The sequence below is a fragment of the Protopterus annectens genome, chromosome 4.part1 (assembly GCF_019279795.1).
Source record: "Protopterus annectens isolate FY-2018-M chromosome 4.part1, PAN1.0, whole genome shotgun sequence".
Classification (NCBI taxonomy): Eukaryota; Metazoa; Chordata; order Ceratodontiformes; family Protopteridae; genus Protopterus; species Protopterus annectens.
The window spans coordinates 892,057,988-892,083,742 of NC_056734.1; the positions used below are offsets into that span (position 1 = coordinate 892,057,988).

General features: G+C 40.4%; 1 protein-coding gene across 2 annotated transcripts in view; it reads right to left on the reverse strand.

Annotated features, from left to right (window-relative positions):
- The window catches only part of ALG3 (ALG3 alpha-1,3- mannosyltransferase), a 526,609-nt gene that overhangs the window by 142,570 nt on the left and 358,284 nt on the right, over window positions 1-25,755 (reverse strand). For both annotated transcript variants that reach the window (XM_044070631.1, XM_044070632.1), the window contains exon 7: window positions 5,891-5,967. In XM_044070631.1, coding sequence (XP_043926566.1) covers window positions 5,891-5,967 — 77 coding nt within the window. The remainder of the gene's footprint in view (window positions 1-5,890; window positions 5,968-25,755) is intronic.

The following is a 25,755-nucleotide window of genomic DNA, read 5'->3' on the forward strand; positions in this document are numbered from 1 at the left end:
TATGACTAGACAGACAGCAGATGCATTTTCCTAGAGTCTTGATAGAGTCTTGAAATGGGCTTTTATTTTAGATCATAAAATTAGGTAAGAGAAATGAACTTTAAGAAAAGAAAGAAGAGATTCCCACAGTTAAGTATCCATGACTGAGAAAGTATGGTCTGTGCACTGAGCCCTAACTTTGGGGGGGTTGGAGGAAAAGACATGAGTAGTTAAGATTTATAAGATTACCTGTAGGTGGGTCTCTTGAGTCTGGAAGCTAGTGGGGCAAGGTGTCATACTTGATAAATTTAATTAGCTGAGAGGCAAGTAGAAAGTCAGCACATTGTTTCACATGTAGCCAGTTAGCGTTTTCAATGGTTTTGCAGTGGTGTTCATTTCTTGGGGAGACAAGAGTGATGAATCTGCAAATGGCATTTGATATGGACATTTGGGGGAGACAATAATCTAGCTAGGCCAGTAAGATACCTTTACCTATGGCATTTCTACAGGGTATGGATAGAAAAGGGAAGATGGTACTAGCGTAGAATAGGAAAGAGTTGATATTTCAACATGTGTAGTCCAGTTGGAGTTGGAAATTTTGAAAAGGGTGCAACCAAATCCCTAAACATTTGAATGGAGTGACTTTTTCAATATTATTTTTAAAATGATCAAGGATATTTACAGGCGTGGAGATAAAAGTGAGCTTTTGCCTAGTGCCAAAAAGCATTGTTTCAATTTTAGAGGAATTTAGCAGTAGTGTTTGTCAATGACAACTCACTATTGTTAAGGACTTCAGATCTAGGTTTGATAGCACCCTTGCCTTTGATCATCATGCAACGACAGCAGTCCCTCTGTAAATCGGTAGATCAGGTTAGTCACAGTCAATAGTTTAGAAACTGTTAACTTCAGCTACCTATTTCAGGAGTAAATTTCATGGGGGCTTTGCAATGGAGCACTTAATTATGACAGTTGGTTAAGACACATGTTTTTAAGCAAGAAACAGGAGACTTTTATTTCATAGTCTTCTATAGTATCACAAAATAGGTTTGCTTCTCATGATGCCATTACTTTACCTTAGACTGAATTTAATCATTACTTTAACAAACTCAAAGAAGCAATTTCATTTGAAGGACTACAAAACGTCAATATCTCTTAAGGCTTTGCTTACGAATCCAAGATGTTTTAATAACACATTGGATTAATTCATTTTTTTAAGGAAACCTGATATGAATTTGAAACATTTGTACTGGATATTAAAGGCTATATTTAAACTTATATTCATAATTGTAGAGATTTGGCATCTGTTGGTAATAGGGTTTGTTTGTATTTTGCAAATGGTATTTCATTTAAAGCAAAAATTGTAGACTTCAAAGTGAAAATATAAATCTCAGTTTTGAGTATCCTGGGAGTATTTTTTTTTTTTTTTTGCTGGCTGTTGTGACTTCTAAACTGTCCCTAGGTGTGCATACATGTGTGTGATATGGAAGAAACGTCTGCCAATCTACTTCTGTTTCACCCCTTGCCTGGTAAACTCTTTGAATGGTAATGACTGTACATGGGGTCTCAACATAAGTTCACTGTGACTCACAAGCTTGGATGGATAAAACTGTTAATATCAAGCCAGTTGTGTAAAGCCTTTTTCTAGAACAGCTGAGTGTAAATTAAATTTAGTAATCTGTTTTAGATGTCTTTACTTTGTCTACACTATAATATCCATTATGAAATATATGGACTACATTAATTCTGCTTAAAACAGTTCATACTTCAGCTAGAGAGACTAATGAACTGGATTTGATATTTTCTAATTCTGATAGCTCTGCTAAAACATCAATCATTCTTCATCCTTTTGGTAAGGTTTACCAAAATAAAGTTTTCTTTAACATAGAATTTAATTAGTTCTTTTCCTTGGTGAATTTCATAACTGGAGGTTAATTACAGTATTATCAAGGATGATATTTTAGCTTGAGACTAGAAATCACTGTTTGAGAACTCCAATGTAGAAGACTGTTAGGAATCATCCTAAATTACAATCCATTCTTTAATTATGTTATGTGTATCCTGATTAAAATCCTGATTAAAAAGTTCCGACTTAGCTAATCTGAGGCTGAAATGGCGGAATGTACTAACTAATAAGCTATATAACAGAAAAAATATGTAATAATATTTTCCCTTTTCCTTATTGTGTGACCTCACAGTGAGGGACAGAAAAGCATATCCCCACCACCACATACATACATAACAGGTGCACAGCGGGCTTACAAAAATGTATTTGTTTTCATGCTCATTTCTGTCACTTTAAAATTCAGCTAATTCAGGACTTTACATTCTGTGTTCTTCCACTACACAAACTAAACATAATCAATCTGCTGAACAACAAAAATTAAAAAAATAATGATGGAAACTGAATGCATTGACTAAACAGCAACCAGTATAATGTGCAATAAAAGAAAATGCTAAGCAGCCAACACAATTCTAAGTCAAATAATAAATTTTAGCTTGGCCTAGGAGAATAAGGGGCAGATAAATATCAATCCATAATGTGTTAATGAAAATAAAAAAAAATACATTAGTAATTTAGTACCAAAATTACTATTAACCGAGGTTATGGAATGTGAAATCAATTTGAAGAAGCAACAGTTTAAAAACAAATAAGTCACCAAATGAAGTAAAACAAAAGCAACATTTTTTTGTTAGGGTAAGCAGGCCAATTCCATTTGTGAACTCGCTAAGCTTTTCTTTCCGCTCAATGTTAAATAAGACAATATTCTGATATAAGAAGGATGCCAAAATATAAAATGGATATTTAACAAGGCTACCCTAATACATGTGATTAACTGAGGGATTGCTGCATATTGGCAGAAAAATATGCACACATTACAACTGCCTCACTGTAAACTGTACACAGAGACAATGTCACACAAAAGAACAAGGGTAAACACACACATACATTGCAAGTACACCATGCAATACACACCATTAGTGCTAAAATTGTGTCTACTGTGAGAAGCCACCCCACTACCAATGAAGAGAAATCAGGAAGAATTAAACTCATCAATCATCACATCCATAAAATCTGTGGGTGACATCATGGAAGTCAGCTCATTTGCAACTCTTCATGTGACAAGCTAAGTGCTCAAATCAACCCCCCTACCCCACCCCCATATACATTTTCTATTTCCGTCGTTGCACAACCATGGAAAAATGTAGAAAATGCACTCACACTATTGTGAACTGACAGTACATCAGATAAATGCAAAAGCATTTAGGGACTGTTCGGTTCAAGATCTTAGGATGGGGAAGTTCAATTTCTTGAGATACCATTCATCGAATTGTAGATCTCTGACTAAAACTTATCCCCAAAACATTTTCTGATCCTTCTGTAAAACCTATGTCACTGCTTTAGAATATGAACACTAGGACATTTGATAGGGAGATATCACAAAATGTCATTTCAGGCACTACTTCCAAATGTACATTATGTCCTCCATAAACAAAGGCATATTGTGTTTTAGTAGCATGGATGACATTTCTACAGAATAGAAATGAAAATAATTTAAAGGATGTTTTTGGCCCTGCGTCCAAAGTTCAATACAAGAATGATAAATACTCAAAAAATGCTAGGCATTGAACTGACAGTGGAACAGCAACAACTGAATCTCATTATGTCACTCAAAGCGTTTTTGCAAGGGGCTCTACCCCCTTCTTTCCCACCCAGCTCTCCTGCCCATTAAATATACTAATTCAGAAATTACTTTATCTCAGAGAAAACTAAATTCTGCAATATGACAAAATTTTCATCTTAGAAACTTTATATTAAACAGGGAAACTTATCCAAGAAGTAGGCTAGTTTGTTTTATATTAACTCTTACTTCCTGTTAACCATTCATATTCCCATCTACTCAACTAGTTTTACTCTGCCGCTCTTTCTAGAGTTTTACTTCTTAAAGCTCCCAGGACCCCTTCTCATCCACCAGGTTTATTGAACAAAACTTTGCCACCCTAGACTAACTCTGATCCATGTCCTTGGGACTAATTGTGACCCATGTCACTGGACTAACTGTAACCCATGCCCCTGGACTAACGCTGATCCATATTCAGAAGAAGTGAGGAAACTGAGGCAACTGGGACAGCATCATACTGCTCTGTGTGTACCTAATGCATTGTGTAATGGACATCAGAGTTGCTCCACCCCTAACTTCTGCCATGATTTGCCATCAGCAAGACTGCCAAACCCACCCACAGGTAATGTGTTTGTCATTTCCCTGATCTCTGTCATGGAAATGAACAGCTTTGTGCCCCTCATACTGTAGGTATTATCATCGGCCCTGCCTGCACTGTCAAGCTGCTAATCAAACTTAGATCACCTGGACCACAGATACAGGTTGCCTGGGCCATAGATAGGGTTTTAACCCTGTGTGCTGTAAGCATTCTTTTACATTTCATACTGTCTTTGCATAACTCCTATGGATACTGGTAAGAAAAAATACATACTTTCTGTTTTCTAAAGGTACAGAAGGTTCATGTCATGTAAACTTGACCTATGCACTATCACCTAGTAATATTCTTCAGTCACATTAATTTTATTTGCAGGTTTTAGTTTGACAAATGGTACCCACACATATTAACTACACTAGTACATTACTGCACACGACTTCAACCAAATTCTTTATCTATGTTTTAAGCAGAAGGAATGAGTATCCTATCAGATTTCTACAGAACAGAAATGAAAATATTTGAGAAGGCTTATTTTTAGTTCCAAGAATAAACTAAAGTTCGATATATGAGTAGTGAGTTCACTAAAGACTGAACTAACTGTGAAACAGTAACAATCAAAACTGCTTCAGTACTAGTGTGCAACTGTGCTGCTGTGGTTCAATTAGTGCACCTTAGACATCAGTGCTTCACTTACTTGCATCTCATATCTTTAGCAACTTACCTCCCAAACTTCATCAAACCTACTCTCCTATTTTATCAACCCTGCATGTATACTTCTCTATCTTACAGACCATCTCTGATCAGTAAGCATTACAATTCAAACGCTAGTATCTGCACTGTCTGCACACAATTTCCTTGGTTTTACTTTTTTTGCGATCATTCAGAACATCTACCCAACCCAATAAGTAAGAAATTCCAAGAACATTTTCAACATAACATGTATTTTTTATGATTCAAACAAGTCTTTAGAAAAGGCATTCCCCCTACTGGAAGACAGTACGAGCGTTACCTAGTGGCATTTTCAGTTTGTCAATATTCCACTTCCCATAAAACTGAGACATGCAATTTCTAATGAAGGGAAACTGTAAACATCACTTCAGAAATAGCTGTTTCCTTAGCTGTTCAGCACCATCTGTTAAATTCGTATGAAATATAAATGCTTTATGCACTCAGGACAGGGTCTATATCACATGAGCGAATTGCACAAATTGCAAACACTCATAATATCGAACGTACCGGACCTCGAAGTGCTTTTTCTGAGATTGCGGTACAGTGAAGAATGGGATATTTGCCCTTTCCTCACTGTAGTGCGAACTTGGAGTTGGAATATATATTTAGCGGGGGGGGGGGCACGGCCCCCCACAATAGGAAGTTCGAGGTCTGGTATGTTCGATATTATGAGCGTTCGCAATTTGTGCGATTCGCTCATATGATATAGACACCTCAGGACTTACTAGCATTTGTCTACATCTTATCCAAAAGTGCAAAAGTTCTTGTTGGTACTGTCCTGCACCTATATATGTAATCCTCTGTCTGCTGTTCTTCACTTTGCTTAAAACAACCAGTGATTAAGATAAAGAAAAGTAATTTCAGTTCTTATTATGTAACATATGAATGCGGGAAGCCATAATCCAACCAATACAGGTCAATTTCAGCAATTATTGTCAGTATTACAGTATCAGACTTAAAAGGATATGATTGTCTGTCAGCTTCTGGGTAGGCTCCTTTCTTTGAGATGGATCCTTCAACAAAGACAAGATACTCTGCTGAGACCTGCAGTACAAAACAGGAAATGCATTTAGAAAGAGAAGGCGTCACTGTGTGTGTGTATGTTTTTTTTTCTTTTTTAACTAGCTTTGCTCCTGCTAAGATGATTCAGGCTTATTTCAGTCCAGAGACATGACCGATTATGTAATGCATACTTGGTGAAGCACTGAATAAGAAAAAAAGGCTGTACAGCTCTTAAAGTGATTTTCTGTCTAGGAAGATGACACTCATTTTTCAAACTCACAACTTTCACAAGTTCATAACCTTTAAACTGGCACAGGAAACAGAATTGCTGTTATACTTAGGTTATGTTGCAGTGTGGGGGGTTGCAGATCAGTAGATTTCTTTGATTTAGTACCAGCTCAGCTGAATAGTACACACACTGTCTTCACCAGTCTGAAGTTTTACATACTCATAGTTGGTGCTGTTACAAGCAAGAGTTTTTTTTTTTTTTTTTTGCAAAGCACCAGAGTACTTCCTTAAACTGGGTAATAAAGTATACCTACACAACTAACAAATACAAACCATTTATCATATAGACAGTCATGGCAGGGCCTCCACTCCAAACCGACTTGTTTTGTGCTCGAGACACGGATGTCAAGAAATTCACTTCAGGGGCGAAACATCAGAGGAGAAGCTTGGCATCCATGTCAAAGACACAAGGGTTAATGATCAGTGAGCTCATATAATTCTTTGTAATGCATAAAGCTTTATTTGTTCCATGTACTGCCAGTTAGTAAAGGAGAGTAAAGTGTTTTTACCAGGCTTTCAAAACCTTTGAAATATGGCAAAACATATGTCGTTGTGTCTTTCGGCTTTTCCCGGTTGGGGGTCGCCACATCGGAACTCTGGTCCGCTAATGAGTGGCAGTTGATTTTTATGTGCTGAGTTGCCAGCCCTAACGCACACCCATTCACGCATGTCTCCACGCAGAAGACACTCTAGCTGAGAGTCGAACCGGTCAGCGTCTTTACTGTGAGGCGACAACGCTACCGCAGCACCACCACCGCGGACACAGCCAAATACAGTGCAGGCAGAAATGAAGTAACCCTTTGAAGAATGAAAGCCATTAAAAGTCATTAGATACTTTACTATACAACACCTTTTAAATACTGCAGACTGAAATGTGTAACAGCTTTTAAAGCTGTTTTACATTCTGTGGTGTTTCTTCTGCAGCTGGAACTGTCTGCTGTTAATCCTCATAGCATGACCCAATCTTAGCAGCACTTAAGAGATACTTAACAAATGTGTGTCATGCACATTACTAATGTCAGAAAGGTGCTTAACAAGCCTGTCTTTTTCCCATTTTTGGACAGTAATCACATAATTCCACATGCTACATCAAGTTTTATTAATATAGTTCACATTAACTCAGTCTAATATTTTTTTTCTATGTGCTTTACAGTTTTCAAATGTCTACCATCAGGGCTTCTTCTTACTGGCCTTCGGTCTATTCATTCCCTCTACTGGGTATTCCCAGCAGGGAGGCAAAAGATGACTGGACAGCCCATCTTTCAAGCAGCCAAGGAGGTAGTGTGTGCCTGCACCATCCACATCCCTGCCATTACAGCATTTCAGTTAGAATCGTCCCTTGCCATGACCCTACTTAGTCTTCCTTCCCTTTATGTACTCTCAAAAGGACCATACTCAGTACCTCATTTCACCTCTCTCTCCAATGTGTCTACTATGCATTTGCACAATTTTATACAAACAAAAAATGTTAATTGTTGACCTATTGAACTATATCAATGTAAAATTGTTACTTAGCTTCTTTTTAATGCAACTTTAACTTTATGCATGTATCCCAACATATGTGAATCATTTTGCTATAACTGCTATTATATCAATATTTTTTAAAATAGCACTTGTTTTAAAATGTATTACTGGAGCTTTTCTCCTCTGGTCTCTACTGAAAATGGGCCACAAGCCCAGTTGGACAAACCCGGTTAACAAATGTCAATAAATAAATCGTAAACCTGCCTCCATGTGACTAACCTCAGCAGCCATGACACCATGGGTCGTTTCTATGTCATAACTCTGCATTTATGCACTTCTACCCACATGACACTGAGGACTGCCGTCACCTGCTTAAGAATGCCAAGTTCATGGCCTCAGTCAACCCTGCAAGCCTCTGCTTATATGGTACAGATCAGCTGACTGAAACCACTAATACCAGCTGCTAAGATGGACAGACTGTCACTGATGACTTACTCCCACCCTCCTTCACTTGGTTGTTCCAGCTCCCAAGCTTCTAATACAATTCAGGTCATCTTTGTCATAATTAGTGCTTTTACACTCAGTGCAACAGTGCTGGGTGTCCTCAATCTAAAAGTTAATTTTTTACCTGCTATTAACAGCAAAACCATTAATATTTTTAATAAAAAGGATTACTGCAGACATTAAAAACACGGTAGAGAAGTTTTAGAAGTCAAAAAAGACCAAATACAACTACAACAAAAGGGTGGCACTAAAAGAATCACCTAGCATGAAGTAAATTCATTGTAAACTGTCAAAGGGACATACACTGTGTCTACATATAAAGATCAACATTTGAAAATCTGTTAGCATTTTCTCTCTATACACAGAAACATGTGTAAAACTGTGTATAAGGCATGCTGTACTACATTAATTAAAAAAAAAATTAAAAAAATAAGAATTATTAGGTTTTCTTATGAACAGGTGAAACAACACACTGTTGTTAACACCAAAATTCTGGAAAGTTACATGCACCAGTAATTCGCTCTTCTCCACCCTTCTGGTCACCTGGATTTTAAGGAGCTGCAGATTTACATTAGGTTTTGCTGCTGCTGGAGAATAAAGTCTGCTAATCACAATTCCCTCCCCTGATGTTGGTTGCTTAGTTGTGATACAGCCATAGTCTCCATTGATTCCTCTAGGTTCTTGTCAAGATCTGCTGTACTGGATGAAATGTTAAGCTTTCAGATGTGAAGGTCCAACCCTTCTCTGCTTTTGCCTCAAGATGATTACCAATTTCATTCCCAAAATGGCAGGATTCTTCGAATGCATAAAGATTTCACTGACATCCTCTGCAAAGGCAGTGAGGTACAATCCAGGAGCCACCTATATCTGTTGCAGATGCCTGGGTCATCAAATGATCTTGTTCTTCCACTCATGTAGCTTACCTGCTGTATACATCCCTTGTCTAGCTTTTCCCACTGAAAGTACAGTATTTTGGTTAAATAGTTTGGTGCTATCAGAGATGATGTGAGGTGTAGAAATTCACTTCCAAGTTTTTCCAGTTACTGTGATTTTTTTTTTAAATTTCTTTTAGCAAGTATGTGAAATGGTGCATGTAACCCCTTCTAGTCACAACCTAGTTATAAATAAGGAAAGGATATGTGTAACAGTAATGCATACCTCTCAACTGTTATTAATATTCATTCTTATCCCTGATTTTGGCTCAATATTTTGCTCTGTCGATCTTAAAATTGGTGATTTGTTTTAAAAAAAGATGGGTTATAGTACACAAATAATGACAAATCATGAAAGCTACTGAATTACTTTACTTCAGACAATATATAATTTATGTATTCTTGTTCTGTCCACTCTCTACATTTGCAGTACCAATGCATAAAATAGTCTGCGACTTGGGGCCTTTGTCCATGATTATTTTCACTTTTGTCCTTGATGCTGGTGAAAATAGGTTAAACATTAAGCATCAATATGATACAAAAGTGTACAACTAAACAAAAAATAAATAAATAAGATACAACAACATACAGATTGCAACAATATACAAAGATCAGCAAAGGCAAAAACTGATAGAATTATATCCAAAACAAAACAATGTACCAATCCTGACTAACATTATTTCATGTTCATCTGACTTACTTCACCCCTAAGTTCACTTTCTTTTCATCTATTTTCCATTTCCCTCTCTATGTAAATGTTATTACATACTTCTTCTTGTCATGTTCTACAATACTTTCTTCACTCCATTACTTTTTATACCACTTGATTATTATTATATTATTATATTTGAATGTAGTTCTTAATAGTTTTTATACTTAGCATCAGTAAAGTTTTATAAGTGGAGCTTATCTCCCCGGGCCTCTACTGAAAATGGACATATATCCAGCTAGACTAGCCCGGTCAACAAATGTAAAATAAAATAAAATAAATAAAATTATACTTATTATAGGATCATAGGATCGTATTCCGTGGTGGTGCAGCAGTAGCATTGTTACCTCACAGCAAGAGGTTCTCCCATTCGATTCTTGGCTGGAGTGCAGGAAGTGCCTTCTGTGTGGAGTCTGCATGTCCTCCCCGCGGTTGGGTGGGCGTTTGAAAGACATGCTTAAATGGGTGTGCCTTCGTTGAAGGTTGAACGTTGAGCTGGCACCTCGGCGTTCATCAAAATCTACTGCTAATCATTAGCGGACCAGAGTTCTGCTGTGGCGGACTCTAACAGGGAAAAGCCGAAAGACAACAACAACATAGGATCATAGGATCAGATCATAGGAGGTTACTAGGCTAATGGCCTTCGGGCCTTTACAAGCCTAACCAAGAGTTTATCCCCAAAAAGAAACCTCAGTTAGCACCTGTTGCCCCTATCAATAAAGGACACAGGTGGAACCCCTGGGACAAATTTGTGGTTTCCCATCCACTCATCAAGGTTGCGCTTGAAGAGGGTCAGTGAGGTGCTCTGTTTGACATGCATGGGAAGTCTATTCCAGAGATGCGTCAGCCTCTGGGAGACAAATATGTCTCTCCAACAGGTTCTGTTGATGTCATGTATTAGATACAAGCCTTTTGAGCAGGTAGTGCATGAGAAGTTTGGCTTACAGATATGGAGCATCTCTAGTAGGGCAGGGTCCAAGATTGCCTTTTAGGTGAGACACAGATCCCCCCTGAGCAATCTGTATGATACTGAGTAGAGTGATAGTGATTTGAGCATGTATGCATAGGACAGGTGTTGGAGGCCATGGATTCTCTTTGTGAGGTATTTCAGTGGCCTTTCCAGTTGATGCAGATGTTTGGAGAGGTACATCCCAAACGAGGCATTATACTCAATTACTGGTCTAATGAGAGAGGAGTACAGAAAGCAACAAAATCAATCCAGAAACCAAGAACAGTCACACTGGTGGGAAAAGACTTCAGAATTGAGTACTGCTCAAAACATAAATTTACTACTTAAAAAAACTCATAAAACAACAATAGAGGTTAAGCGCTTCCGTCCTCTGGTAACTCGACTTAATCAGAACAATCACCCATAAGTCAAGAACCCTTTTTATACATCCTACTAAATTAATTGATTACATAATATTCAAATTAGTAAAATTTCCTCAGAGTTCCAGCATAAACAGCTACAATGTTTTCACACCTACTAGTAAAAACATGTAACAGTTGCAAAGAAATAATTTACAGCAATACGCAGTGCACTTAAAAGATTACTGCACCTAAAATTAAAAACATTTTTATGATTTTTTTTTTTTTTTTAAGTAATAACTTTATGTTTTAAGCAGTACTCGACTCTGTAGTCTTTTCTCACCAGTAGGAGTATAGAAAGGTAGTAACCTCCCTTTTTCTGGATGCAATCCCTTTACTTATGAGATGAACTAATTAAAAGGCTTTTCTGACCACTATTGATACATGTTGTTCGAATGTGAGGTTGTTATAAACCTGAGTGCCCAGGTCTCTCACCACAGGTTGTGTGCTTAGGGGGTTGCTGTTGATGTGGCAATCAGTAGGGGTCATACAATTTTTTGCATTTAGCTTGAGGCCATAACTTTGGCACCAATCATTAGTTGTTGTGAGTCCCTCCTGTAGTATGTTAACATCATTTGGGGAGTCAATGACAGCACCCAACTTACAGTCATCAGCAAACTTGGTCAGCCACAGGCCTTTTGTCTTTGCCTGGACCTCTGAGAAATAGATGCCAAACAGTAGGGGTACCAGAACAGATCTCTGGGGTACTCCATTAGTGACAGGTCTGCTATTGGACATGGAAGTGCCTATTTTGACTTTGAGGCTCCTTTTGGTGAGCCAGTTGGTCACCCACTTGATGAGATAGGGATTTATGCCAAGTTTTGTTAGCTTTTCAATGATGCCAGAGTGGGGGATTGTGTTAAAGGTCTTGGCCAAGTCAAGGTAAGCAATATGAACTGACTTTTCCTCATCAAGGTCCTTGGTGGCAGTCTCAAAGAAGCCAACCAGGCTCAACAGGCAAGATCTGCCCTTGACGAATCCGAACTGGGTGGGGTCAAGTGCTTGGAGATTGCCTATGCCCTTTGTTTATGAGATCCATAATAATATGCTCCATGGATTTACAGATCACACTTGTCAAGTTAATGGGGTGATAGTTTCCAGGGTCAGTAGTGGCACAATCTTTGTGCAAGGGGCTGACAATGGCAGTTCTCCACTCTTCTGGAATGAAGCCTGTACTTAGGCTGTGGATGAATAGAGTACTCAATGGCGAAGCCAGTTCTTGCTGGAGATGGTGTAGAATACATCCTGGGATACTATCAGGTCCCATGGAAGCTGTGTTCTTTGCCTTGGATAGGGCCTGAAACACTTGATCTATGGAGATGTAAAGTGCGGGACAAGTATCAGGGATGTTGAAAGGGCCTTTGGGGAGGGATAGGAGAGTGAAGTTTGTGCTGAACCCATCTGCTAGCAGGTTGGCTAAGTCAGCAGGATCAGTGTAAGTGGTACAGTTAAGTATTAATTCTGAACAAACTTGGGCTTTATCACGAAGGTTCCTGATGTAACTGAGGAAGACTTTATGGTTTGCCTTTGTTTTGGAGGCTAGTTTCAATTCATAATTGGCCTTGGAGGTGTTTACTAGTGATCTACTTTGCTTGTTGAGGCTAAGGAGGGAGTTTTTCCAATTTAGAATTTGTTCCTTTTTACCCTTGGACAAAAGTTTTTTCCTTTTGTTGTAACACCTGTTGATACAGGATGTCCATCAAACAGGTTTGTGTTACCTTGAGGAGCAGGTTTTAGTTCTGCTGGGTATGACGGAGTCCATGCAGTTGTACAGGAGCTTGTACACTGCATTGGCATACTGTTCAGCACAGTTGTCTGCATCCTCTGAGGGGGGGCGGTGGTGTGAAGCTACAGATTCCCTCCCTTAGGAGGTTGCAGTCAGCTTTTGAGAAGTTTTTTAGCTTGATTATGGCTGGGGGGGGGGGGGGGGGTGGAATAGAAACTTCGAATGAGATAGTCCAATGCTCTGATCTCACAGGGAAGAACAGACTACGGGAGTGGTGCAGTGGTCACCCATGTTGGTGAGAAAGTACAGTTGTGTACACTTACCATAAATGTAGATGTTCGAACATATTCACTGTTGCAGTCATTACATTTGGGTAATATGCTTGCAGGTTGCCCTCAGTTGGCCTGATTAACAAAGTCTTGGGTCCTGCATCGGTTGCTGTCCCTTCTTCCATATTGTCAAGTCGTCAGGGGTATAAAACATGCAGCCGATGCCATTACATCAGTTTTTTCTTGCCCCAGATGTCAGGTGTCCCCCAAATGGGGAGCAAAATAAAATTAAAAACACAAAAATATACCTCCAATCAAAAGCAAATACACCAAAAAGGCTTTTAAGCATAGTAAAAGAAAGTAGAGGTATAGTAAGAGAAAAACAGGGGGCTGGAGGGAGGGTAACCAGGACTGCAACAGTGAATACACTCGAACATTTACATTTATGGTAAGTGTACACAACTGTACTATGTTCTTCATGTTTCACTGTTGCAGTCATTACTTTTGGGTAGATTCCCAAAGCTATGGTTGGTAGAATGGATTTATACAGCATTAGGATCAGCTATAAGGCCCTGCAAAACAGCAGTGGCAAAGCCAGCTCTAGATTTAGAGAAAATTGGTAAAACATAATGCTTGGTGAAAGTATGAACTGAACTCCAGGTAGCAGCTTCTAGAATATCCCTGGTAGGAACACCTCTGAGAAAGGCTGCAGAAGTAGATGCAGCCCTGATGGAATGAAATCTGATCCCCTGGGGGATAGGTTTTCCATGGTGCTTATAGCAGAAATGAATGCAATGGCTTATCCATTTAGAAATGGTTTGTTTTGAAATAGCCTTCCCCTCTGCCCCTGCAGCAAATGCTACCAGCAGTTGTTCAGATTTTCTTTGAGATTTAGTCCTGTCCAAGTAGAATCTAAGTTTTCTGTGCACATCCAATGAATGCAAAATCCACTCCCCCTTGTTCTGTGGATTGGGAAAGAAAGTTGGCAAATGAATGGACTGATTAAGAGCCACACTGGATACCACCTTGGGCATGAAGGATGGATCGGTCCTGAGTGACACCCTGTCCGCATGAAAGATGATGAAAGGCTCCACTGCCATAAGGGCCTGTAATTCAGACATCCTTCTAGCTGAAGTGATTGCTAAAAGTTAGGCTGTTTTCCAAGAAAGAAATTTTAAGTCTGCAGTAGCAGCTGGCTCAAAAGGAGGTAGGGTGAGTTTCTCCAATACAAAGCTAAGGTCCCAGGCAGGGGTTGGAGCTCTCCTGGGTGGTCTCAAGTTTTTGGCCCCTCTGAGGTACTGCTTGAGCAGAGGATGAGAGAAGAGGGGAGGTTCTGTGTTATAATGAGCTAAAATGGCTGTGGCATGGATTTTAATGGAGGAAAAAGACAGGCCCTCGTAAAGCATCTCAGTTAAGTACTGCAAAATCTGAGGTAAATTGGGCACTGCTGTACTCATCCCTTGAGATTGATTCCAGGCACAGAATCTTTTCCATTTGTCAGCATAACATTTTCTAGTACTAGGTCTTCTCGCCTCCAAGATGACATCCATCAAAGGTTTGCTGAGGGATGTTAAGGGTGAATTTAAGTGATTAGCCAAGCTGCAAGTTTCAATGTTAGGAGCTGAGGGTGTAGAATTTGGTTTGCCTGCTGAGACAGTAAGGAAGGTGTCTTGAGGCAGGTACCATGGAGACACACTGTGCAGGAGTGGGTACCAGTGTTGGCGTGGCCAGTCTGGTGCAATCAAAATAATTTTTGGTTTGTCCTGTTTGACTTTTAGCAGAACTTTGGAGAGCAGAGGCAGAGGGGGAAAGGCGTAGACTGATAGGTTTTTCCAGCTGAAGGACAGAGTATCCACTTGCCAGGCTTTTTTGTGAGGAGTTCTTGTGCAAAATTTGTCCAACTGGTAGTTCTGGGGGGAGGCAAATAGATCTATGTCTGGGCTCCCCAATTTGCTTGTCAACATGTTGAAAATCCATGGTTCCAATTTCCATTCGTGTGGGTCCATGAGATTTCTGCTCAGTTCGTATGCCAGTATATTCAGTTTTCCTGGCAGGAATTGAGCTTGTAGTTGCACTTGGTAGCTCAAGGCCATGTTCCACAATGCAATGGCTAGTCTGCAGAGGGGGTAGGAATGTGTACCCCCTGCTTGTTTATGTACCACATAAGTGTGGTGTTGGCCGTCTTTACCATTAGTTGTCCTGGATGAATGTAGTCCTTAAAGGCTGTCAGAGCATTCTGTACAGCTAACATTTCTTTTTGATTGATATGTAGGTGCATTTGATTTAGGCTCCATTTGCCCGGAATGCACTTCCCTGTCAGATGAGCCCCCCCATGCATAGTCTGAAGCGTCTATAGTTAGAGTTTGGGTGGCAGAGGGTAGTGTGAATGGTAGTCCCTTGTTTTGGTGGCAGGCCTCTGCCCATCATAGGAACTCTAGGCGTAGGCAAGGTATGATAGGAATCATTGTTTCCAGGCTGTGACAATATTGACTCCATAAACTTTTTAAGTACCACTGAAGTTTCCTCATATGCAGTCTTCCATATGGAATTAGAAGAATGCAGGAGGCCATGAACCCCAAAGCTTGCATTATTTGTCTTGCAGATAGCAGGGTTTTCGTGGCCACCTGTTTGAAGTAAGTTATCAAATGAATTTGCTTTTCTGGCGTGAGGAAAGCCATCTGGGCAGTTGTATTCAAGCTTGCACCCAGGAATGTAATCTGTTGAGAGGGTACCAGTTGTGATTTCTTTTAATTTATAGTGTACCCTAGATAAGTTAGAACCCTTTTTACAAACGCCAGATGTTTTATAAGTATGGCCTGGTTTTCTGCCTGAATTAGACAATCGTCCAGGTATGGATATATTTGAATATTTCTTTGCCTGCAAAATGCAATTACTGGAGCCAGGCACTTTGTGAATACCCTGGGCGCAGTAGACAAGCCAAAGGGAAGTGAAGAGAACTGATAATGCAAGTAGCCTGCTTTGAAGCGTAGGTATCTTCTGCAAGATTCCCTGATTGGGATATGCAGGTAAGCTTCTTTTAAATCTAGAGTTGCCAACCAGGCATCCTTGCCTAGCATAGGAAGTAACTGGTGAAGAGTCAGCATCTTATATTTTGGAATGTCCAGAAAGGTGTTTAGAGTAGACAGGTCCAGAATTGGACGCCATGATTTGTCTTTTCTGGGTACCAGGAAAAGTCTGGAATAGAAACCTTGTCCATTTTCCTCTTCTGGTACTAGTTGAATAGCCCCCATGTTTAGGAGGGAAAGTACTTGTTTCTGAGCCTCTGCCCACTGATTTGGGGGCAGGTCTGGGCACCCATTTGGTGTTGGCAATGTGTGGAAATGAAATCTGTATCCGTGGGACAATGTATTTAAAACCCATTTGTCCTGGGTTATGAGTTCCCAGTTTTTTGCATGAAGAGCAATCTTTCCCCCCAAAGGGGCGGCTGAAAGGTAGGTGCTTGATAATTTTAAAGGAAAGTCATTGAGATTGTTTTCCATAGGGGGGTGTCTTGTTATTTCCAGATTTGGAAGTGGAAGCACACCATTGCTTAGTTCTGAGAGTCCCTTGGGACTAAAACCTGGTGCTTTTGGTGTGTCTGGGTTTGGCTTGAGTGGATTTGGAAGGAGCTGGAAAGGACCAGTTCTTAGTAGGCCAGTGCCTATTAAATCTTGGAGATTGCACTTGTAAGAAATCTTTCACAGTTTGCATAGATTTAGCTTTATCTTCCATCTTTTTTAGAACTTCTTCAGCCTTATTGCCAAACCGGCGGTCCTGATTTAAAGGAGCATCCAACAATTTTGCTTTAACATGATCAGGCAGAGATTGCTCCTTAAGACAAGCATGCCTTCGAAGCACAGACCCAGTAACAGTAGCCCTGCAAGGGGCCTCTAAAGAATCAAAACCACATTGCAAAGTATGTTTTCCAACTTGTTCAACTGAATGCAATAAATCCTGTGAATCTTTATTTTCCACACAGTCAGAAATCAACATCATTTTCTGTTTAAGCAGTCCCATGATATGCTGTTGATATTTTAGCATATGAAATTGACAGTTTACAGCCCTGATTGCCAAGGTTGCAGAAGTATAAACATTTTTACCCCATCTATCCAGCACCCTGGAGTCTCTATCAGAAGGGGTAGGATTTTTAGCAGTAGAAGCCTTAATGCCCTTGGGCCCCGAGAAATGGTTTCTGGGTCCACTTCAGGATTTTTGAAAAGGAACTTGTGGGACTCAGGAACCCTGTAGTATCTGTCAGGTTTACTAGGAGCCAGAGGCAGGGAATCAGGGGCCATACTGTGTTCCGAAAACACATCATCAACAATGTCTAGTACAGGAGGTATAGCCAAAGGCCTAATCTGAGGTAGAAGAAGGAAATCCCTAAGCCTCTTTATAAATTCAGAAAATTCCTGACTTTCCCAGTGGAAATGCTCCCTTAAGTTTTGTAAAGTTTCCCCAAAAGAAAAGTCCTCGGGGGGGAAGCAGAGGGAATGGAATCCTCTGCATCAGAATCCTCATAAGTAGATATGGATAAATCCAGATCATTAGAAGAGTCAGAAGAAACAAAGTCCTGATCAAAAGATTCATAGTCAAGCTCAGCCCTAGGCCTCTTAGAAGGGGGGGAGTTGACTACCCCTGATTAGAGAAATTAGATCTTCAGCCATTTTGATCATTTGTTTTTTAGGCATAGGGGCCTGAACATGTGGCCTGGGCATCAGTTTTTTAGACATAAATCGAGATTTAGGCCTTAGTATTGAAAGTGGAGTCAGTTTAATATACAAGTCTGAAGGCCTGAATACACCCTCAGAAGCCGGTGCCTGCACAGCGGCTCCGGACCCATCCAAAGTAGAGACATCCGTGGGTTCCATAGGTGAAGCATCTCGCAGCATACCGGACTCCGAATGGGTCTCAGGAGAGGCCTGTGAATCAGAAGTAGCAGATATCAGGGGCTGCGAATGCGCCTCACTGACTACTGGCGAACTGGCGACTGGCTTAGGAGAAGCGTTGTTGGCAGTTTTGGACCTCAACGGCCTGTCTCTGTCTTTTTCTTTGCGTTTTTTCGAATTCAGGTAGTCGGATGTCATTTCTGGATAATTAAATTGAGAACCGAAATATTTAGAGGCAAAAATGACTGAAAATGGATAGTGCGCTGATTAAATAAAGCACAAAACCGATAGCAAGGTACGTCGTGGTCAGGGCCTAGGCAAGGAATACAGTACAAATGAAAATCTTTATGAGGTATTTGCTTCCCACAAATAATGCAATTATTAACTTTTACAGACATCGGTAAGGAGCAAGAAAAAGTTTCCCCAACGGGGTACTTAGCTTTAAGTTGTAGACTTCAGTTCTGAAACTCGAAAACGAAAATTTCAGAAGTCGGCCGACCGGCACTTGCGAACTGCTTCTGCTTCGGGCACCACATGGCAAGAAAGACTGATGTAATGGCGTCGGCTGCATGTTTTATACCCCTGAAGACCTGACATCATGGAAGAAGGGACAGCAACCGACGCAGGACACAATACTTTGTTAATCAGGCCGACTGAGGACAACCTGCCAGCAGATTACCCAAATGTAATGACTGCAACAGTGAAACACGAAGAACATCCAAGTCCAGAATGTTATCCTGCCTTGTGAGGGATGAGATGAGCTGGTCTATTGCATGAGAATTGATGAACTCGAGAAATCATTGGGAGAGTGCATTAATGCAAGAATCGTTCACCCAGTATATGGTGGGGTACTTGAAGTCAGCCTGGATCAGGGTGTTAGGGGATACCTTGATGGAGTCAAGTAGATCCAGGTAAGAGGAGTGGGTGTCCTATGTCATGAAGGGGGGGGGTCTATAGCTAGCTATAACTTGGATGGGTGTCTTGCCAACGGTCAGTTGCACCTGGAGCAGTTCCAGTGCGTCATGCTAGCAAACCAGTCTGGAGGTTTGTCCTTAATGAAGATAGAGATTCTACCACCCTTAGTCTTCCCGACCTCATTTTGGGGCTGGAATGTGTGGAATGAGTCTGGTAAGGCAGGGGTGCCCTCCGCAGCCCTGAACCAAGTTTCAGTGACCACACAGACATCTGCATTTTCCAGTGCAAGAACAGCCTCCAGTGAATCTATTTTCAGGTTAAGGCTCTTACCATTAAGAAGCATGACCTTCAATTTGTTTTTTGACAGATCTTTTAAGTTGAAAGATTTGCCTTTGAGACACTGCCTAAAAAAGGCACAATGAGGGGGGCAAAAGCCTTGGCCAGGATCCAGAAACTCAGTGGTGACAGGTGAAGGCCATCTCTGGCAAAGCATCGAGGCCTGTCGACCATGTAATTGCAGGCAAACAGATACTGGATCCCCTTGGAATGACACCAGAAACTAAGCCAATTGTTGCAGTCAATTATTTTTTGCTGGTATTGTGGTATCATTCTTGGTGAAGGTAGGATGCTGCTTAGGGCTAGGGTCAGACCTGCCTGGAACACATACTCAGAGTTCAATCATGTCTCTCTTCATATCGTCCAGGGAGGTAAGTCTCAAATTATTCACACCATCATGGACAATGACAGAGTCGTACTTGTACTTGTTGTGGAGAAACTTAAGTGAGTGTGTGATGTGGCGGATTCTGGCACCAGATATACAACAGAGCATGACCTTCACCTTGTTGAGCCTGTGAGGGGGGCATAGGTGTGTCTCACAATTGAGTTACCAATGACTAGTATGTTTGGTTTATTGTTATGTCTTGTGGGCTGTAATATTTACTGTTTTGTCTTATGGGCTGTGCTTGTGAGACACTGGTGTGCTGTGTGCTGCATGTGATATGCTTGGTGTTGTATGCGGAATGTTTGTGAGTGTGTTTTAGGGGTCTCAGCTCTTTAGGTAAGTTTTTATTGAGGACCTTTGCATAGGTGTGTGTGTGTGTGTGTGTGTGTGTGTGTGTGTGTGTGTGTGTGTGTGTGTGTGTGTGTGTGTGTGTGTGTCATGCTTGGCCAAGTGACATGAGTGGTGTGCTGTTTGTGCTGTCATTTTCCTCTTTGTCAGAAGTACTGACTGTGGCGCGAGAGAGTATGGACTCCAGGTTACTGATATACATGCATTTCACTCAGGTGGAAGAATTATGTGCTAGGAGAAGAGGGTTGCCAGTAAACATGAGGCAGTTACTACACTGTCTCAGTATGCCCATGTCGACCAGTCTGGTAAGAGAAACTGATGGGAATTGTCCAGACATAGTGCTCCAAATGCTTGGGCGGCTGTATGGAGAGAAGGTTTTGATAAGAGTTTGTCCACAAGAACCTTCTTAAAGTAACTGGCCTAAAGCACAAGTGCTAAAACCAAAGCTAAGATGCTTAGAATAACAGATACATTTAAGCAGGCTACTAACAAGCAGTAATAAATCCAGCAGAATAAAAGCACTTGAACACTTAAGAGGACACAGCAAAAATAAGGTAATAAAGTATGAAAGAACACAATTACAGTAAAAGCAGCTGAATAAAGTCTAAATTTTTTGTTTGTTTTTAAAGTGGAGAGGGAGGAAACAGAAGATAGTTCAAGATTAAGGAACTAACGGAGTTGGCCTTCCCAAATGTTCTCTTTCTCTACTCAGCACACTGAGCTGATGAGATAGGACTGGGAGAAGTGTCCAAAGTCAAAGAAGCAAGGGGTAGTCCTACCCAAATGATCTCACTGCACTAGGTTGAGTGATCAAATGCAATTGGACTGGGAGGAGTGACCAAAAATCAGATTTGCAGCAGGGGCAGGCAATTCCAAAGCCACCAAGTTTAAGACTACAACAACACTTGACAGGGAGGGTGGGAAAAACAAACAGTGCAGACAACAAAGGAGAGAAACAAAACAAATATATAAATACAGTACAGTGCAAACGGATTTGCAAAAAAGTGCACTTATCAGTTTGGTAAATCAGATGACAATAGAATCCAACATAGCCAAGAATTTTAGCTCTGCTATATCAGCTCTGCACAAATTCACAGAAATGACGTCTGTACCTGAAGTGCAACACAGAAAATACACCTCAGGGAATGGCTAACACCTTAGATGGGCTGGCTCAACAACCCACCACCTGAAACTAGCTACAGAGCTACCCTGACAAACAAACAGTGCAGTCTACAAAGGACAGAAACAATAAACCAAATATATAAATACAGTACAGTGAAAATAGAGTTGCAAAAAAGTGTCCTTATCAGTTTGGTATATCAGTTGGTAATAGAATCTAACACAGCCAGGAAATTTAACTCTCCTATATCAGCTCTGCACAAATTCATAGAAATGAAGTCTGTATTACTGACAGAAATGATACAGGGAAAGTTGCACTACAGATGTTAACAAATATGGTTGGATAAGTTAAACATTTAAATGATATTAATTATATAGCTAGTGCACCTACATTCTTCTTGCTGACCTAAGTACCCTAAAAGTTGTTTGGTGAAGGAAATAAATGTAGGGATCTATGAGAGGATGCTTGAAATGAGTGACAAACAGGTGATAGAAAGCTATGTCAAAGTAATACTGGAGCAGAGTCAGAAGAACTGATAGACCTGAAATATTGTTTGTTACAAATGAATCAATGAAAGGGCTTGTACTGTTCCATGCAAAGAATTTTACAGAGAACTACACTATTGAAAAGAGCAAGTTTTTCTACAATTGGAAGTTAGTTGGCCTGTTTGCCTTCAAGGCAGTGATGAGCCTCATGTCTTCTCTATCAGTAAAGCAGCCAAGTATATTCCATGTTGTCTGTAGATTATGCAGAGCTCTATTACCGGTTAAGCGAGTGGGAAGAAGGGCATATTGAAAGGTTGCTAGAAATACTCCTTTGTCAATGGCAGTCCTACCCTGTTTAGTAGGTTTGTTTGAAACACTACTGCACTGACAAAGTGTTTATGTACTTTCATTTCTAAAATTGTGGATACTAGTGGGGAAAGTGATGGGTCTAGGCAAATCTTAACACACTTGTTTTTCAGAAATCTACCATCAGGGCCCAGATGGTTCCATATCTGATGGTCTACATGAAGGATTTTCAGAATTCCGGTCATCATTGCATTTGTTGTGCTGAGACTGACTTGCGTCTGTGAATTTTAAAACCCTGAAAGAACTGAGGCAGGGTAGAGGTAAGGAGAACCTCTGGCTTGCTACCTGGAGGATGGACAGTTTGAATCTGAAGAATGGGGGGGTCCTTTTGCAATCTACAGCTGAAGCCACTTGATTATGATTAATACTATCTAAACAAATTGTCTAGCACATAAAAGTGCGTAAATTAAGGTCAACTTTTCCATTGCACTGGACCTACAGTATCTTGGTGCATCTAGTTCAGATGAATCATCTCCTTAAAGATGTCCAGTAATGGAGAATGTTTGCTTATTGTCCTCAGCACTCTCTCTCTGAATTTTTCATGATGGGCGGGTTTATGAAATTTGAGGCTACCCCTCCCATGCAGTAATTACAGGACACCCCTAAACATGAAGTCATGGGGATATTAAGGGTGATGCTATGCTATTACTATCACAGTTGTTAAAAATGCTTCTGCAAGCTGGATCTAGGGTTCAGTATGATGCATCTTTGCCACACAGATCTTTAATTTCTTCTGCAGAAGGCCCCCTACAAAAGAAGGTGTGTCTGGCTTTCATGGCAGGTTTCTGGGTGATATGACGTGATGATGGTAGCCTAGTCTAGAACTAAAGTCTGTCATGGCAGTGGAAGTGGATCATTAAAAAGTGAAACAAAATAGGGAGGAAAGATGTGTATGACTAGTAAATGAATGATATTCAGCAAACAAAATACTACTGGCTGGAAGACAGCAGACAAAATGATACTGCAGAATTTTGCATCTCTGCCATCAGCGCAGAATATGAGAGTCAGTTATGGCTAGAGTGCATGACTGATGACTTCTGGACTGATGCCTGTAACAAAGCCACATGGAAAACCAACATCAGGTTAAAGCAACACTAGTGTCCCCAACAGCATTAGGATGCCGTCTGACAACTTGATGACAGGAATGCCATCAACTGCTGGTCTGAGGTCAGCAATGTGCCTGTTTCATACATGCCAGAATGTCATACAGAAGTTGGGAGTGACAGTTGCAACATCAACGTCATGCTCTGGAACCAGCACTGCACAATTCCAATAAAGGGTCAGTCTGAGATTATAAGGGAAGGTAAATGTTTAATGGCTGCCATTAGCAGCTTAGAATCCATAAGGGTACATCATCAAACAACAAAGAAAGTGAAACCTACCAGTCTGTGTACACTGGCCTGACCAAAGCAGAGAGGGGTTGGTATCATGTACATTGTGATGGCAGCAATGATGGAAGATGGTTCTAATGGGGCTACAGGGGGTGTCATTTAAGAATACAAGGCCCTGGCTTGGAGCACCCTCTGTGATACTAAATTCTCTCTCACTCAGGTCTTGATGCTCTTTTTGTTACTTCATCTCTTCCTGCTTGGAATTTGTCAGGAAACATGCAGGCAAAAACAGACGCTAAAGATGAACTGACTTCACTTTCTAGGAATTCTCTGCCATGATAAATTTTTTTAGAACCCTTATTCACCTCTGACTTAAGAGTCAAAGAAGCGTCTGCTAAGTATGAAATGTTGACACTGAAACAGGTTTAAAGAAAATAAAAAGTGTGTGTGTATGTGGATGGCTACAGCAGATAAAACAAGCCAAGTTCAAAAATGCAAGACAGAGTACAGCTTTATTCAGATATTAAAACAGGATTTCCCACCATCTGCTTCATCAGATTAAACCACATTCACACGTGCCTTTGGTGTTTTCTGTATGTCACCATTTTCAAGTTCTGAAAATACTAACCTTTTCTGTTAGACAGAATGCAACAAATTATTCTGCTCTCATGTTTTACATGGTTTCTAGCAACTCAGAATGCGATGTGACAACATTGTTTTATTTTTTATTACTGCAGAGAAATCAATGTTGCAGTTGTTTATTTTGTTACCTATTACTGAGCAATTTGCTGCCCTCTGTTCATGCTGTAACACGGGCCATGAGACTGTGCACATTACTACTTTTATTTTAAATGTAACAGCCACTGTACTTGCCTTCTTGCTTTGCTGGTTCACTCCAGCAGAACACACTAGAGGGGAGATTAAAACTATTGCACTCAACACTATATGTGTGCGGGGTCTAACTGAGAAAGCATGCAGCCTACTTAACTTGTGATACTTACCGTTACTTAACAACTTACTCTGCATTATATTACACTTCCCCTGACTATTTTTCTACCTCCTGTTACACTTCCTGTTTTTTGTTTTCTTTTCTCCCTTATTTTTCCTTCAGAGTAGCCCCTGCATTTTCTTTAACTATCTAACCATCCCTGATTATGAACTTTTGGCTGACACTTTCAAGCCAGCAGCTCAGAAAGTTCTATTAGGCACAAGTAACAAATTGGAGGTGGCTGACTTTCACAACACAAACCAGCCTGAAAGATAACCTGCATGTAAGAACTTCCCCCAGCCTACAACTATATTTTAAGTGAATGTTTAGTTAAAAACAAAGATGAGTGCAAACACCTTGCACTAATAAAAACTTCAGGGACTGAAACACAGCTCGAGGGTGACCTACTTATAAGACTTATCCCGGGCCGAGAAACCATGTAGCCATTTCTCCCTCCATAATACTACACCCCACAGGTGCAGCAGATAAGCCTTTAAACTGTACTGTGTTGCCTTTGCCTCAGGACTGTTAGAAGAAATCAGTAAGTACAACAACAAACTGGCAATAGTACCCCAAATATATTAAGTTCCTCTGGCACCTCAGCACTACCTTCAGAGACTTCAAAAAAATACAAACATTAAAAAAATTTCCTTTAAAAACCTTCATTTGCCAATTAAATTTTATTTCATTATTCAGTAAATGAATTAGGTTCATAGGTGGTTACTGGGCTATGGACAGAAGGTCTTTGTAAGCCTAGCCTTGAGTACCCAATATAATACTAGAGAAACCCAATATAAAGGATCTTGCCTAAACTTGATATCTTAGTTAGCAATGACTGCCCATATCTAGAAGAGTCATAGGTGAAATCCCTGGCAAGAGTTTACAGTTTTCCATCCAGTCATCCTGACTACACTTAAGCAGGGTCATAGAGGGACTTTATTAGATGTGAACTGGTAGCCTATTCCAGAAGAGTGGCAACTCTGAGAGATATAGCTGTCTCTTCAGCAGGTCCTATCTATGCCATAGGCCAGGTAAGGTCCCCACATCGGGTGAATCTTGGCCCACTTGATTTTCAGATGTGCAGCACTTTCATTAAGTTCAGATCCAAGACTGGTCTGTAGGCCAGGCACAAGCCTCCTCTAAGTTTGTTTGTATGACGTGCTGGAAACCCTGAATTTTTTTGGTTGGAAATCTCTGAGGTTTCTCAAGTTGCTGCAGGTGCCTGGTAAGGTACATACCAAACAGAGCACTGTATTTGAATTAATGACCTGATGAGGGTCAAGTACAGGGGTGTTATGACCTCTTCCTCTCTTGAGGCAATGCCTTTGCTAATGAGGTATGTGATGTAGAATGTCTTCCTTACCACAATAGACACATGGTGGTCAAAGTTAAGGCTAGATTCAACATACG